This window comes from Carassius carassius, chromosome 40, assembly GCF_963082965.1.
Source record: "Carassius carassius chromosome 40, fCarCar2.1, whole genome shotgun sequence".
NCBI classification, from domain to species: domain Eukaryota; kingdom Metazoa; phylum Chordata; class Actinopteri; order Cypriniformes; family Cyprinidae; genus Carassius; species Carassius carassius.
In genome coordinates, this window is record NC_081794.1 from 5,105,521 (window position 1) to 5,122,367 (window position 16,847).

General features: G+C 42.6%; 1 protein-coding gene across 4 annotated transcripts in view; it reads right to left on the reverse strand.

Moving 5' to 3' along the window:
- LOC132122007 (protocadherin-15-like) overlaps positions 1 to 16,847 on the reverse strand; it is a 252,976-nt gene that overhangs the window by 134,481 nt on the left and 101,648 nt on the right. For all 4 annotated transcript variants that reach the window (XM_059531804.1, XM_059531803.1, XM_059531802.1 and 1 more), the window contains exons 12-13: positions 10,824 to 10,958; positions 920 to 1,069 (exon numbers count right to left, since the gene is read on the reverse strand). In XM_059531804.1, the coding sequence (XP_059387787.1) occupies positions 920 to 1,069; positions 10,824 to 10,958 (285 nt within the window). The remainder of the gene's footprint in view (positions 1 to 919; positions 1,070 to 10,823; positions 10,959 to 16,847) is intronic.

Genomic DNA, 16,847 nt, shown 5'->3' on the forward strand with positions numbered 1-16,847 from the left:
CATGAAACCTGCCAAGTACATGTCCAGGTCATGTTTGCCAGATTCACTTAAAAGATTTCAGCACATTCAGCAACTGGCTACATGGGGTTATTGGTAATTAATCAATAAAGTAATATGATATAATATAATGTAATATATAGTAAATATATATTAAAATATATTAAAATTATATAATAATAATAATAATAATAATTATTATTATTATTAAAATGACAATTTAATAAAAGTTATATTTTAATAATAATTTATAACAATTGTATACAGTAGCACAGCTCTTTCTTACTCACTGATTCTACAGACAGGGAGAAAAGGACTTATTTCAGAAACTTTATGAAGTTACAACTACCCGCATACAATGGAGCAGTTAACCTTTTACAAGATGCAACTTGCGCTTTTTAATTTTGATTTCTGGGGTCAATCTTTCAGCATGTCAGAGCAAATCTGTGCTCTGTTCATGTTCTGATTGCAAAGGAATCAGTTATGCACACATTTCCAAAGAAAATTCCCATTAAAACAAAGATTAAACAGAGATCTGGGCAATTATTGCAGCAATAAGCCCCTCGTGAATGTGGGAACTACAGCTATTAATTCAAATGAGTGGATTAAGGGTGAAAAGCTCTGCAAAAACGATTATGCCTTGTTTTACAGAAAAGAGATCTAAACATTTCTAAAACAAGGTCAATGTATTTGAGAAATGAAATTGCATAGCATACATATTTTCAGAAACAATATCCATAGTTTATTTTTTTAGATTGTATTTTCTACTATTTAATGTAAAAAAAAAAAAAAAACACACAAATTAAGATATATTGTCAGACAATAAGGCTTTAAGTAAATTTATGATTTTTTCAAGGATGCTTCGATGTCCCCCAGACAAATTGCTGATTTTACTGCAGTGGAAGAGTATCTTATTGAATACCTTTAAGACTGTGTCTCCAGGCTGCATATCTGTGTAGACATTCACACTGTACGAGACGTTGGGGAAGGTAGGCGTGTTGTCATTGGTGTCAATCACAGTGATATCAACAGTGACTGGAGAGCTCTCCTGAACTCCATCTGAGGCAGTCATCTACAAAGAAGTAATGAAACTATTAATATCAAAACAGTGTGAGGCAGAGAAACACACTTAGCATCGTGAGAAGAACCACATTTGGTTCTTAATTTTAAAATAACATATTGTGCACATATAAATCACTGCAAGTCAGCCATTTTAGAAAAGCAAAATGAGAAAATTGCTAACTACCTATCAGCAAAAATATACTGTGATATAAAAGGCAGATAGCCTTGTGCATTTTCCCTTTGCTTATTGTGATAGCAGAAGCCTAACCAAATTATTCAAATTAATGCTCTTGCATGGAGAGAACAGTCCATTGGCGGTACTCCCAACTGCTTCAATAGCTGTCAGCTAGACTAATGGGATATCACAGAGAGGTTGTGGACTGCACTGTGAGAAGGGCGAAGTGTTTCTGTCAACCTCCACATGGAATAAAAGAGCTCGAGCACAGAAGGAGGTAGTCAAGTCAAACATCATGAATAAAAGCGAACACAAATGAAAACATGTTAATAACTGATGGTTGGAAATGATTTTTTTTTTTTTTTTGCTGGCAGTGCAGATATAAAGGTGATAAGTAAGGGATAATGTACATCCACCCGGTTGTAAATATTTGAATGCCAAGCTTCCATTAAAGGTGTAACTTTGCCCGCTGCGCCCATGTTGTGGAGATGCTGTGTGTTTCATTGTGAAAGCGAAACTACTATGTTTGGCCTACCAAAAGAGGACACAACTAGAAAACGGTGGTTAACAACACTGTTCCAGAACAGTTAAACCCAAATATTTAGATGTGTGCAAAGCATTTTATGGAGGAATGTTTCCTGATCCTGGGAGAGAAGACTACATTGTTGGCACTTCTGACTCACAGTCTGTAAGTGCGTATACATAAAGGATTTGCCACTGATGATTCAAACACGCGATTTGAGCAGTGTAGAACAGCGGTTCTCAATTCCAGTCCTCGCACCCACCTGCACATTTTGTATTTGAACGTAAGTGCACTGCGAAGTGGACATCATAGGATATTCCGCCACGATTCCATTTCGAAGTGAACGTATATGTTCCATTCAAAGTGCATTGAAGTGTGAGAGACGTGCATTTAAAGGGTTAGTTCACCCAGATAGCAAAATTATGTAATTAATAACCCTCATGTTGTTTCAAACCCGTAAGACCTCCGTTTATCTTTGGAACACAGTTTAAGATATTTTAGATTTAGTCCTAGAGCTCTCAGTCCCTCCAGTGAAGCTGTGTGTACGGTATACTGTCCATGTCCAGAAAGGTAAGAAAAACATCATCAAAGTAGTCCATGTGACATCAGATGGTCAGTTAGAATTTTTTGAAGCATCGAAAATACATTTTGGTCCACAAATAGCAAAAACGACAACTTTATTCAGCATTGTCTTCTCTTCCGTGTCTGTTGTGTGAGAGAGTTCAAAACAAAGCAGTCTGGATATCCGGTTCGCGAACGAATTATTCAGTTCACCAAATCGAACTGATCTCTAATACGCATTAATCCACAAATAACTTAAGCTGTTAACTTTTTAATGTGGCTGACACTCCCTCTGAGTTCAAACAAACCAATATCCCGGAGTAATGCATGCACTCAAACAGTACACTGACTGAACTGCTGTAAAGAGAGAACTGAAGATGAACACCGAGCCAAGCCAGATAAGAAGAATCGAGGAGCTGATGATACTGTGCATTGTGTGATTCAGCGTGAAGCAGACTGACACACAGAGCGCATGAACCGAACTGATTCTTTTGGTGATTGATTCTGAACTGATTCTGTGCTAGTGTTATGAGCGCGGGTAAACTGAAGGCTTGAATCAAGGGCAATCATCGCAAATGACGCCATTACGTTGAGCGAAAAAGAACCGGTGAACAGTTTTCTTTAACCGGTTTATTGAACGAGTCAGTCTTTTGTTCGTTATCTGGCTCGGCTCGGTGTTCATCTTCAGTTCTCTCTTCACAGCAGTTCAGTCAGTGTACTGTTTGAGTGCATTCATTACTCAGGGATATTGGTTTGTTTGAACTCAGAGGGAGTGTCAGCCACATTAAAAAGTTAATAGCTTAAGTCATTTGTGGATTAATGCGTATTAGAGATGCGAACCGTTTAAAACGATTCAGTTCAATTTGGTGAACTGAATGATTCGTTCGCTAACCGGATATCCAGACTGCTTTGTTTTGAACTCTCTCACACAACAGACACGGAAGAGAAGACAATGCTGAATAAAGTCGTCGTTTTTGCTATTTTTGGACCAAAATGTATTTTCGATGCTTCAAAAAATTCTAACTGACCCTCTGATGTCACATGGACTACTTTGATGATGTTTTTCTTACCTTTCTGGACATGGACAGTTTACCATACACACAGCTTCAATGGAGGGACTGAGAGCTCTCGGACTAAATCTAAAATATCTTGAACTGTGTTCCAAAGATAAACGGAGGTCTTACGGGTTTGGAACAACATGAGGGTAAGTTATTAATTACATAATTTTGCTATCTGGGTGAACTAGCCCTTTAAATGTTGTATTTATTTACAGAGTCATATATGATGTCACACTCCGTGTGTGAGGACGTTGTGCAGCGCAAATCCGTGAATGAATGTTCCGAAGTGAGGTAAACTTCAAAAAATATCCCCTGCTCAGGATTAGGTAGCAATGAACACTGAGTAGGGACCATGTCAATGAAAACACAGTTCATTCAAGGAGCTCACTTCTAATGAGCTAATTATCTGAATCAGGAGTGTTAACATACAAAATATGTAGAGCTGGGGGGTGCAAGGACTGGAATTGAGAACAGCTGGTGTAATATAGAGTTTGTTGTTTGCCGTTTCTCAGATCACAAATACAGACATGGTTTTATGTTTACACAGCGCGATGCAACACAATGTGTAAAAACACAGTATAAGTCATTATAATCTGTTATTATGTCCCCACTGGATGCAGCAAATGGCTCATTTGTAATGGGTTTTATAGTTTTTTCTTGTCTCGCTGGTGTTCTGACCAGGACAAGGGGCGTAACATTTCCTTCACAAGTTTGAGGCATTCGGCCAATAACAATACACTGGATAGCTGGCCAATCAGAGCATACCTCACTTTTCAGTCCAACAAGCTTTAAAAAAAAATATGCATTTCAGAAAGGTGGAGCATAGAGGAGAAACAATAATGTAAAGTATGTGAAAAATAATGTTGTTGTTTTTCTTTTTACCTTAAACCGCATAAATACTGAACACATTTCATTACACCAAATACACAAAATAATGTTCTTTTTATGACCCCTTTAAATTTGCCTATGCACAAATTACTTTGTCGGCAAGGTGGCAACACTCACTCGGGCTGTTGTTTCACAGTCGTAACATACTGGAGAGACAGAAAAACTACTAAACAGCATGCTAATAAATGTGCATTGAAGCAGCTAGTTTTGCACATTTTGCAATAAACAATATGTTTATTTTTAATTTATTATTTTTATGACAGTAGTTAACAATACTAACTAGTCACATGTTTTTTTTTTGGCACAAACTATGGTCGCCACAGTAAATTTTCATAATGGTTATCCTTGAAATGCTCCTCAAGAATGTAGGATCTCAAAAAATCAGCTGCAAGCACAATATGCTGTGTTCTTTCCGAGAACAATTTCCACCAAATTAACCGCATCATGGGTATAGCAACTTGGCCCAACAGAGTCCTTTAAATTAGTGAAAACAATGTTTATTGGCTACAAAGATAGGACAAATGAGATACTTGATATTCTACTGCTCTGGCAAACAAAGTTCATCTTGTCGCAAATCAAAGAAATTAAAATTAATTAAAATTAAAATTAAAATTAAAAAATTAAAAAATTAAGCAAACATTTGTACTGTATGTGACATGCTAGCCTAACATGGCACAGTAACATCACCAGTGGGACCCTAACTCCTCTGTTCCCTTAGACGAGACCAGCTGGTTTCAGTTTCTGAATGAATCGGTGCTCAGAGATTGTAAGGTGCAGTGCTGTGAATGTTAAGTCCTGCAGCCCACGTCCCATGAGCCAACCGCGACGCACGTCTGACTGAGAATAAGCATTCATGATGGATTGCTTTAATTTTGGTTAGAGATTGCAAAAAAAAAAAAAAAAAAAAACTGGATCAATTAGCTTTGTTAATTAGCATATATATACATTAGGGCTGTCAATCGATTAAAATATTGAATCGTGATAAATCGCATGATTGTCATGAGTTAGCTCATGATTAATCACAATTTAATCACACATTTTTATCTGTTCTAAATGTACCTTAAATTGTTACTTTTCAAGTTTTTAAAACTCTAATCAACATGGGCATGGACAAATATGGATGCTTTATGCAAATGCATGTTTATTATTAGTGAAACCAGAGTCAGCATAGAGCATGAAGATTAGACGTTTCATATGTCATAGATTTTTTTCAAATAACTTGTTCAAGTCTATTATATGGAATGATATTAAGGACTTTATTCAAAAGGTTTTCAATTTGTGGACGCATAAAATGTGACATAATCCAAACGCAAATGCAAATCGCGCATTACCGTTTTCATTTTCGATTAAGTGAACGCACAGTGTCTGCCAAATTTAAAATGGAAATTGAGAATTGTGTTTCCCATATCTCACGAGCTATGAGCCTGTCATATTTAAATAGCAATATTAATTACCACATTTGCCTTTTCACTCTCTCTGCACTGTGCATGTAAACTGCCAAAACTCAAATGGAATCGCAATACCTTTTGCATTTGAATTTCCAACGTCTACACGGAAACCTGTCAATCAAGTGACAGGGGTGGGGCCATTTTATTGGGCGTGTTTGCATTAGGAAGTGACGATCGTACTAAAATGTACCATGTTTTTACTAGGGTAAATATGAGTTAACGATAGTGTTTATAATTAAGCCACAGTAGCCACAAATGTACAGTTGTCTGAGACGTTATGAAATGTTCTTTAACATCATGAACCATAAAATGTAGTCAGTGTTCTGCTATTGTTTATTTTCATAATAAACACAGGCCACAAGTTAACACGGTCACATTTCCTTGATTCAGCAGCTGCACGATGTAAAGCCGAGAGTCCTGTCTTGAATCTAGAGATCTGCTGCTGATTCAGTGTAGCTTGGTAGTTCAGTGGTTAGTGTCTGTCATCTCTCACGGCAAATAGTCTTTTAGCGCGTGTTCGAAACCCGGGCCAACACAGACGTTCTTTATTTTTTTGTTTATCCTACAGTGTGCACTGCTCTGTGTGTGTTCACTTCGGATGGGTTAAATGCAGAGCACAAATTCTGAGTATGGGTCACCATACTTGGCTGAATGAAACGTCACTGTCACTCAAAGCACATGTGGATTGGTTGGACAAACTCTCATGAACCCTCCAGCACCCTGGAGAGGGTATAGAGCTGGTCCAGTGTTCCACAGCTGGGACGAAAACCACATTGTTCCCCCAAAATCCAAGGTTTGAATATCATCCGAATTCTCCTCTCCAGCACCCTGGCATAGGCTTTCCCGGAGAGGCTAAGGAGGAGGAGTGTGATTCTCAAGGGGCATGGTTCCAGAACCCCAGCTGTGCGTGGAGGTGAGCCCAACTATCTCCAGTCGCTACCGCACAAGCTCAGGCTCCTTCTTTGCCAGCGAGGTGACATTCCACGTCCCCAAGGCCCCAAGACTTAGGTGCCCTTGAGCAAGACACCAAACCCCCAACTGCTCCCTGGGTGCTGCACCATAAATGGCTGCCCACTGCTCCATGTGTGTGTGTGTATTTACTGCTGTGTGTGTGCATTTTGGATGGGTTAAATGCAGAGCATGAATTCTGAGTATGGGTCACCATACTTGGCTGTATGTCATGTCACTTTCACTTTTTAAGTACATAGTACACCCACTGAAAACCAGTGGAGCTATGCTAAGCTTACAATGCTTTTGGGAAACACAGCCCTGGTTTAAGTAAAAACGTTGTTCCTCTGAGCCGGTCACTAAACAGAGCAGAGGCAAAACCTCACACTCACGAGTACACACACACACAAACAAACAAACACACACACACACACACACACACACACACACATGTATATATGTATATACATACACATACACACACACTCATACACAATTTTCCTTAAATCTAACCAGCTGATAAGAGTGTGATATTCTAGTGATAACAGAACTCCAAACATTTCACAGTTTGTTTCACTCCGCTTGGGGTATCTCTCTCAGGGAGTGTCAAGGCAGATGCCCAAATCCACTATAATTTAAAAAATGATACTGTTTTTGTGTCTCTATGTCAGCTCGATGTTCCTAAAAGTGACAGTTTGAATTAGTGGTGGCTTGGGCTCAGCTGCTAAACTATCAAACTGAGATTTGAATCTGTGGTGGAAGGAAGTAGTTCTGCACAAAATAGAGGGGTTTTAAAGACACTCCATTGTTGTTTCTTATGTATTTACACACTTGTGCCATGGAACGGTTGTATAAAATCAATATATGAGCAATATCACACAAGTAGCAGTTAATTTTTACAATTTTTTTACAAGTATTATGCAAAAGTATGTCAAACTTCTTTTTACCCCTAAGTGGAGACCGAAAGTAAACATTGCTGGGACTTTATCGGGGCCTTAAGCCTAGACTCTGTAATCTGGGAATCAGGCAGCCAGGGTTGACAGACCCTTGAAGATGGCTAGAAGATGGGAAGATAATAAAACATTTTAATTATTGGGTGACCACATATTTAACTACCAAATTAAATCTTTTCCATCCCTCAACAACACAACCTCCAAAAACATATCGGGCAATATGATGTTACAGTAAGAAATCCAAATAATTCATAGTGTGTTCAGATTGGCTAAAAAGTAGTCCGGGCTGCTTCCCTCGCTGTTGTTTGCTGTGAGTCTGTCACAGAGAAGGACGTGATTCCTCAGGACACCTATTTCAGTGATATCTGTCTGGTAGAGCCTGTGCACTTGACATGTCGGAGTTGTGGCGCTCATGTGGTATAAGCAAGTTTGCGCCTGGCATGGGGAATGCAATTATCCAATCCCACTCCTTTCTCCTCACAATTTTCTGTCTCCTCTTCACAGTATCAATCTAACAAAGAAGCTGAAGCTCCTGTAATAATAATAAAAAAGCCTAAAAAAATCTGGATGGGCAAATATAACACTGAAGCATCATTTTGCAATGTTTTGGCTAAAATTAGCTAATTAAGAAGCTGTGACATCAACAAACCGCAAATAAAGACGTGTTTAGAGTACACTGTACTACAACAAATAATGGTAAACTGGAAACTGCTGTTGCCACAGAGACAGTGTTAACCAACTTTATGAGGGAAATCAATCCTAGAGTCATGACATCATTTCAGCGAGGTGCTTCAAGAGCTGAGCTTATCACATGTGCAAAGTTTGGCACATCAAACTAGACAGCTCTGACATCTCAGTTAGCTCCAGGGTGCCGCTTAGGTGGAGTCCTTCATGTCGGTCTCTTCTGCTTAAAAACAAATTCAAGGACGTGCACCTCCAGTAAGAGTAAGTGAGCTGCATTACTGAAAGACACCATTACTGCAAGTTACTTCATGAATATATGCAGCTGAGAAGGAAGTTTAGCAACTACTACTGTCAGAAAAAATAGACAGACAGACAGACAGACTGATAGACAGATGACCTAGCTATAATTTCTAGCACAAAAGCATTAAATAAATATTCACACACACACAAACACACACACACACACACATACACACACAAATATAAGAATGTTAATGTTATAATGCATTAACTCTTTAAAGGTACAGTATAACAATTAATATGTTTTAATCATTATTATTATAAGGTATAATTAATTTAACTATATATATATATATATATATATATATATATATATATATATATATATATATATATATATATATATATATATATATATTATTTAAATATTATTTAAAATGAATCATATTTATAGCATTATTGCCAAGTTAGTCAGCTACTTCACTAACTTCCACCAAAAACCAATCTGACCAGTCACTCAGAAAATCCTTTAACAATATGTTATATATTCGGGCTTTGTAGAAAATGCTGCTAAAAATGTAAAACATGTATTGACAAGTGAGTGTGCCAACATGTACAATTGCAGCAAACGTGTTTCCATTAACCAGGGAGACACAATTGTGTATTCTTTGTGTAGACCGTAATAGTATAACCCATACTTCCATAATTTCCCCGGTCCTAAAAATACCATTGTTCTCTCTCATTAACAGGCCGGCAGCACTATAATACACTCCAATGTATCACTGTAATATATGTCAGAGACTAAAATAACCATGGACGTGCTCAGCTTTAATTCAAATCCATTCACCACCAAGCAAAACTGTGGAGAAAACAGCAACCACCTACATTCCACCAAATTGAGATCTGCATATCTCTATTGTACAGTTTGATAGGCAGGAAAATATGGTGCTTTTGTGTGAATTGCATAGCAGGACCCTGAGAGAATTACTGAAGACATGACTGCAGTGATCTGCAGTGTCCGTGAACCTGATGGAGCGCTGTGCTATCCAGCATTGTAACTAACTAAAATACCAACACTTTCGCATTAGAAATTTCACATTATTTGTCTTTATGGCTCTTCATACTTGAAATATTTAAACCTGGGTCATTCTTAACCCTGGGTAAACAAAGTACTGGGTTATCTTGTTTCAGGTCATATATTGCTCAATTTACCCAGGTTAACAGTTAATCCTGGGTATTCATATGCTGACAATTCACACTTTCTTATTAAATATTTGTGGTGTCAATGTCACTGATTGGACAAATTCAATAACTCAATACAACAATGGAAGAAAGTTCCCTACTGAAATGCCACGATTTATGTATATTTGTGACCCTGGACCACAAAACCAGTCTTAAGTGTCAATTTTCCAAAATTGAGATTTATACATAATCTGAAAGCTGAATAATGAAGCTTTGTTAGGATATGACAATATTTGGCCCAGATACAACTATTTGAAAATCTGGAATCTGAGGGTGCAAAAAAAAATTAAATATTGAGAAAATCACCTTTAAAATTGTCCAAATGAAGAGTTAGTTATGCACATTAGTAATCAAAAATGAAGTTTTGATATATTTATGGTAGGAAATTTACAAAATATATTCATGTACCATGATCTTTACATAATATCCTAATGATTTTTGGCATAAAACAAAAATACAATACAACCCATACAATATCTTTGGCTATTTCTAAAGATTTACCCCACCGACTTATATATATAAACTAAATTATATATATATATATATTTTTTTTTTTTTTTTGCTGTTGTTAATTACAGTCTCTCTGATAAATCATGGGTGCACCGATATCCCACAAAACATCATATTAATACTCCTCATTCTCATTTATTAAACAAAACCTTAAAATGTAAAACCTTAATGTAAGGCCAGACATTCTGTATTGCGTATTTTATTTCTGCAAAGCTATTAAAATATAGATTATTTTTCCAAGTTAAATAAAATAAATAAAATATTACTTGGGGACTTTGTGTGATTTGTCACTGATCCACATCACATCCTTAAGTTGAGCCACTTGAAATGAGAATCTGTATGACCGCATGGTTTGCACTTGATCAGAATTCCTTTAGTGCAGTGTACAGTTTTAAAAACACCCCCAGAGTGAAAAATCGAGTAGTGTGTGGAGAAGCGAATTTAGACAAAGTCCTTCACACGAAAGCTGCAAGCCCCAGTGACAGAGAGAGAGCTAAGCAGGCTTGTCAAGGAAAGGTGGCATGGAGGCCTTACCGTGAAGACATAACTCGGCTGTTCTTCATGGTCCACGGGCCTCAGTAGTGTCAGGTAGCGTGCCATCCCACTTGGCGTCACTGCAAAGATGCTGTTGTAGTTGTCCAGAGAGATACGCACCATGGGATCTTTCGTCTGCAGTGCAAATAAATCAACGTAGGTTCCCGTGTCAGAAAGCAGAGACATCAGAATATAGAGCATGCTGGGAATATGACAATGCAAATTGCTAAGGATGGGGAAAAACGCTCATAAAACCCAGTGCATTAGAGAAACACATTGTATATAGGAGAACTCCAGCCAAAACCCAAAACCTTCTAAAAGAAATTTCAAAAGCACCAACTTCTGAAGTCTAAAACATTGATATCTGAAATATCAAAGTAAACTAATAAGTACATAAATATCTAAAGAGATTATACAAGAGCAACAGCATTACAAGACTCAGCTAGCAGCTGAAAATGCACTTTCATGCTTATGAAATCTGAAAAATAAAGCATTTGAGATGTTAAGTGAGAAGTTTTTGTGAGAAGCAGTTAAATCAGCGGGAGTTAAAAGCAGATCTTAAGTGTATTTATTTCTTCTCTCATTAGTATTTAGCGCAGTTGTCGTTGCTAGGAAACACTTGTTTGTTTACTGTGTTGAGACGTTCTACGTTTGGTCTCGTACTCTAGTCTATCGCATACGTTGTCAGTGTTGTGCGCTTGCTTAGACCTTTGTTGTGATAAACAGTAAAGTGCGTTCAAGCGCCAGCCAAGAGAGTGCAAAGAAATACCCTTTGTGAGAAGCAGTTAAATCAGCGGTAGTTAAAAGCAGATCGTAAGTGTATTTATTCCTTGTCTCATTAGTATTTAGCGCAGTTGTCATTGCTAGGAAACACTTGTTTGTTTACTGTGTTGAGACGTGCTGCGTTTGGTCTCGTACTCTATCGCATACATTGTCAGTGTTGTGCGCTTGTTTAGACCTTTTTTGTGATAAACAGTAAAGTGCGTTCAGCTGAATTCAATTTCCGTTTTGTCAGGTTTAAAAAAGATTAGTATACCGCGGCAGCGGTCGCAGCAGCCCTCCAGTTAAGCCCTCCTCGCGTGAAGACCTAAGAGTGTAAAGACCATCGACTCTACCGTGCGACTCCACCGGGCAGGGACACCGGCAGGGAATATAAGTATTGTTTTGATTAATCTCTTTTTCCTTCTCCTTGTTTCATTTCTATTTCAGTTGTTTTTTGTTTATAACAGAATCTTACTCTAACTGACCCTCTAACTTTAACACTCACTATTCTAATTCTATTCTTTAAAAAAATCTACCTACCTTTCTAATCTTTTTGTATTCTATTTTCTTTTCATTTATTATGCAATTGTATGTGTGTGTGTGTGTGTGTGTGTGTGTCTGTGTGTGTGTATGTGAAAAGATCTCTAACACTAGCTTGCTCTATTCTTTTTTTATTCTATTTTTTTATTTTTATTTATTTTTATTATTTAAAATCCCATGCTACGTGTACTGTGTTAACCTAACTGTGACTTGTTATAGCACTTATATATCATTGCTCTTTTCGTTGTTTTTGATTGCTTCCACTGTCCTCATCTGTAAGTCGCTTTGGATAAAAATTGTTTCAAATGCCTCGGGCCTGCGCTTCCTGCCGAGGCCCTCTGCCCAGCGAGGACCGCCACATCCTCTGTGTCTCCTGCCTGGGCCGCGAGCATGCTGAGAACGCACTCTCCAAGGGCGGCTGCCCTGAGTGCGACAACATGGCTATATCGACCCTGCGGGCTTGATTAGCTCAAACCAGCCACGATGCTCCACCCGCTCCGCCTCTTCTCTCTCAAGTGCCGCGTAAGAAACGCCAGAGAATGCCTGAGCACACTGCTACACGCGAGCTCACGCCGGAACACTCCCCGCGTGCCTCGCCCGCTCTCTCTCCTTCGCCTGTCCTCTTCGTGGACGAGCAGCGCCAGTCTCTGCTCACCAGCGCCCCCTTCTCCTTCGGAGCGCCTGAGGCGGAAGAGGACAGACACGACAGCCTTTCTCTCGCCGCGTCCAGTAGTGAGGAATGGTCGGGCTCCATTGCGGACCCCCCCCCCCCTACAGCCCCCAGCTGCACCGGACAACGCGCTGATATCGACGCGGAGCTTACTCGCGTGCTTACAAGGGCTGTCGGCGACCTTCAGCTCGACTGGTCTCCTCCAGACGAGCCCGCTAAAAGCAGGCTGGACGAATGGTTCTTGCAGGGGCGCCCTTCGGCCCCTCCGCAAAGAAACGCCCCCTTCTTCCCGGAAGTTCACGATGAACTCACGAAGTCGTGGAAAGCCCCATTCTCCGCACGCTTGAAAACTTCTGTCTCGTCAGCGCTCTCCTCTGTCGACGGCGCCCGAGACCATGGTTACGAGAGCCTCCCCCCTCTCGAGGAGGCAATTGCTGCACACCTCTGCCCGCCCTCAGCCGCAGGACGGCGGTCGAAGCCTGTGCATCCATCCAAACCGTGCCGCACCACCTCAGCTCTCGCTGGCCGAGCATACACCTCCGCTGGTCAAGCTGCTTCGGCTCTACACACCATGGCTGTGCTGCAGGTTTTTCAGGCCAGACTTCTCCGTAACCTGGACGAGTCTGCCCCAGATACCTATGACTTTAAAGATCTCCGCAGCGCTACTGATCTAGCCCTGCGTGCGACAAAGACCACAGCACAAGCGATCGGCCGAAGCATGGCAAGCCTCGCTGTTTTAGAGCGACACCTCTGGCTCACGCTCACGGAGATGAAAGACGCCGACAAATCCGCCTTTCTTGACTCTCCTATCTCGCCTTCCGGCCTCTTTGGCCAGTCGGTTAAGGGTTTCGCTGAACGCTTCACTGAGGCTCAGAAGACGTCACAAGCAATGAGACACTTCCTGCCGAAACGCTCTAGCTCTGCTGCGGGACGCCGTAGAAATGCGCCGCCCCCTCAGACTTCGAAGCCATCGCAGCCAGACTTACAGTCTCGCCCAGCGACCAGAACCCAGCACCGCTCTCGCTCTACGAGCCGCAAACCGCCAGAGAGACGGGGACCTCGGCCCAGGATTGTGCTGAACCCCGAGCCTCCGAAGCCCTCCTGACCTTCGTGCTGAAAAGACCGTGGTTAAGTCCCGCTGCGGCCGGACCACCACACAAGAAACCTCACATACTTCCTCCAATCCCCTCACTAAAGGCGGTTGGAGATGTCTATACTGCAGTAAACGAGCCTGTTACAATGCACGCACGCCTGCACACAAACGCTGTTTTCACGGCGACCTCAATAAAGCACAAAAATAGCTTTTTCTATGTAGGCAGTGTGCCCACTACACAGTACGCACCCCTACATGTATACACACTCCCCCAAGTGTCACAAAAACACACTCGGGTCCCCTTTCATGCCCACCTTCCCGCTCGCGCCGGAGGTGCTCTAAATGTAGCGCGCGTGCCCACTTCTCAGTGCGCAACCCTACAAATAAGTGCTGTCACCACAGTGTCCCAAGCACAGCATACTCGAGCTACTGGTCCCCTCATAACAGGCGGCCAGAGCCCGAAGCAGATTCAACCCATAGCCGCACGAGCCGCTGCATGGCAGGCCATCCCCGGCATATCAAATTGGGTTTTGAATATAATAAAACGAGGTTACTCGCTCCAGTTCGCTCACAGACCGCCGCGCTTTCGCGCCGTGGTCGAAACGAAAGTGAAAAGCGAAATGACACACGTCCTTCGCGCCGAACTGATAAACCTTCTTGCAAAAGGGGCGATAGAAACTGTCCCACCTGCGCAGCGCGAGTCAGGCTTTTACAGCCGCTACTTCCTCGTACCAAAAAAGGATGGCGGTCTCAGACCCATCCTAGATCTCAGACGTTTGAACAAAGCGCTTATGGCGCGATCGTTCAAAATGTTAACTACCAAACAAATACTCGCGCAAATTCGCCCGAGGGATTGGTTTTTCTCAGTGGATCTGAAAGACGCATACTTTCACATTCAAATAGCACCTCATCACAGGCCATTCTTGAGATTCGCCTTCGAGGGGCAGACTTATCAGTACATGGTTCTTCCATTCGGCCTCTCCGTAGCGCCCCGTACATTTACACGGTGCATGGATGCCGCTCTCGCACCCCTGAGAATGCGGGGAGTGCGAGTATTGAACTACCTCGACGACTGGCTAGTTTTAGCCCATTCCGAGGAACTACTGACGACACACAGATCCTGGATCCTCAGCCATTTAGAATGCCTGGGTCTCACGATCAACACTGTCAAGAGCGCTCTGTCTCCCAGCCAGAGGATTTCCTTTTTGGGGATAGACATAGACTCTGTGACGTGTACAGCGCTTCTGACGTCATAGCGCGCTCTCACTATTCAGCATCTAGCCGTGTCGTTCAAAGCCGGGTCTCTTTACCCGCTCAAACGATTTCAAGAAATGCTAGGTCTGATGGCATCAGCCTCTGCGGTTCTCAAACTGGGCCTGCTGCGCATGCGCCCACTACAACGCTGGCTGAGAGACCGTGTTCCAGCGAGCGCCTGGATTTCCGGCCGCGCGCGCATCAAGGTGACCCACGGCTGCATCACAGCTCTGGCCCCTTGGAAAATAGCCAACTGGTATCAGTTAGTCGTAAGCACGGGCGCTGTCTCGAAATGGAAAGTAGTCTCGACAGATGCATCCAACCTCGGTTGGGGCGCCCTGTACGAGGGCAGGTCTGCCTCCGGCCTCTGGTCGAGCCCGGAGCGACTGTTACACATAAACTGTCTGGAGATGATAGCAGTCGAACTATCCCTGAAAGCTTTCCTCCCATTTTTAAAGGGCCACCACGTTCTGGTCAGATCAGACAGCATGTCAGTGGTGGCCTACATAAATCGCCAGGGTGGTGTCAGGTCAAAAACCTTGCACACCCTGACCGAACGTCTTCTGACATGGGCACATTACAATCTGCGCTCGCTAAAGGCAGCGCATGTACCTGGCATCCTGAACCGGGGCCCAGACATGCTTTCCAGGGCGAATGTTCCCCCTGGGGAGTGGTCTCTTCACCCACAAACGGTTCAGTTGATGTGGAGCATCTTCGGCAGGGCAGAGGTCGACCTCTTCGCCTCAGAAGACAACGCTCATTGCCCAATATATTTTTCAAAGAGCAGGGACGCGCTGGCCCTCGATTGGCCCAGACGCCCGCTTTATGCCTTCCCACCGGTCGCGATGCTACCGCAGGTCATCGATCGGGTCAGGAAGAGCAGATGTGCTATGCTGCTAGTAGCCCCACTCTGGACGACCCAACCTTGGTTCTCCGAGCTGATGCAGCTGTCCAGTACAGCCCCATGGCCAATACCGCTGCGGAAAGATCTCCTCACGCAGCTGAAGGGCGCGCTCTGGCATCCCCACCCCGAACTTTGGGCCCTTCATGTATGGCCCCTCAACGGGTACCCGGGAACCTCCCTGAGGGAGTGTTAAAGACCATTACGGAAGCCAGAGCGCCCTCAACCAGGCGCCTTTACGCGCAGAAATGGTCAGTGTTCTCCACCTGGTGCGGGGCACGGAACCTAGACCCTCACTTATGTGACGTGACGGAGATACTCTCCTTCCTACAGGAGCGTTTAGATGCGGGCAGATCCCCGTCTACGCTCAAAGTGTATGTGGCAGCCATTGCAGCTTCTCATGCTCCGGTGGCCGGCCTATCACTGGGAAAAAACGAACTGGTCATTCGTTTCCTTAAGGGAGCTCGTCGGATGAACCCTCCCCGACCCCCTTCAATCCCTTCCTGGGACCTGTCTACGGTCCTAGAGGCCTTAAAGGGCCCCCCTTTTGAACCGCTTCAGTCTGTCGATATGAAGCTTCTTTCGTTCAAAACCGCTTTTCTACTGGCTCTGGCCTCAGTCAAGCGAGTGGGGGATTTACATGCGCTATCTGTAAGCGCTGACTGTCTCGAGTTTGGGCCTAATGACTCCAGAGTCATTCTCAGACCAAGACACGGCTATGTCCCCAAGGTGCTCTCAACACCGTTCAGAGCACAGGTCATCTCGCTGTCAGCCCTTTCCTCGCAAAGCGACGAAAGCAACGCG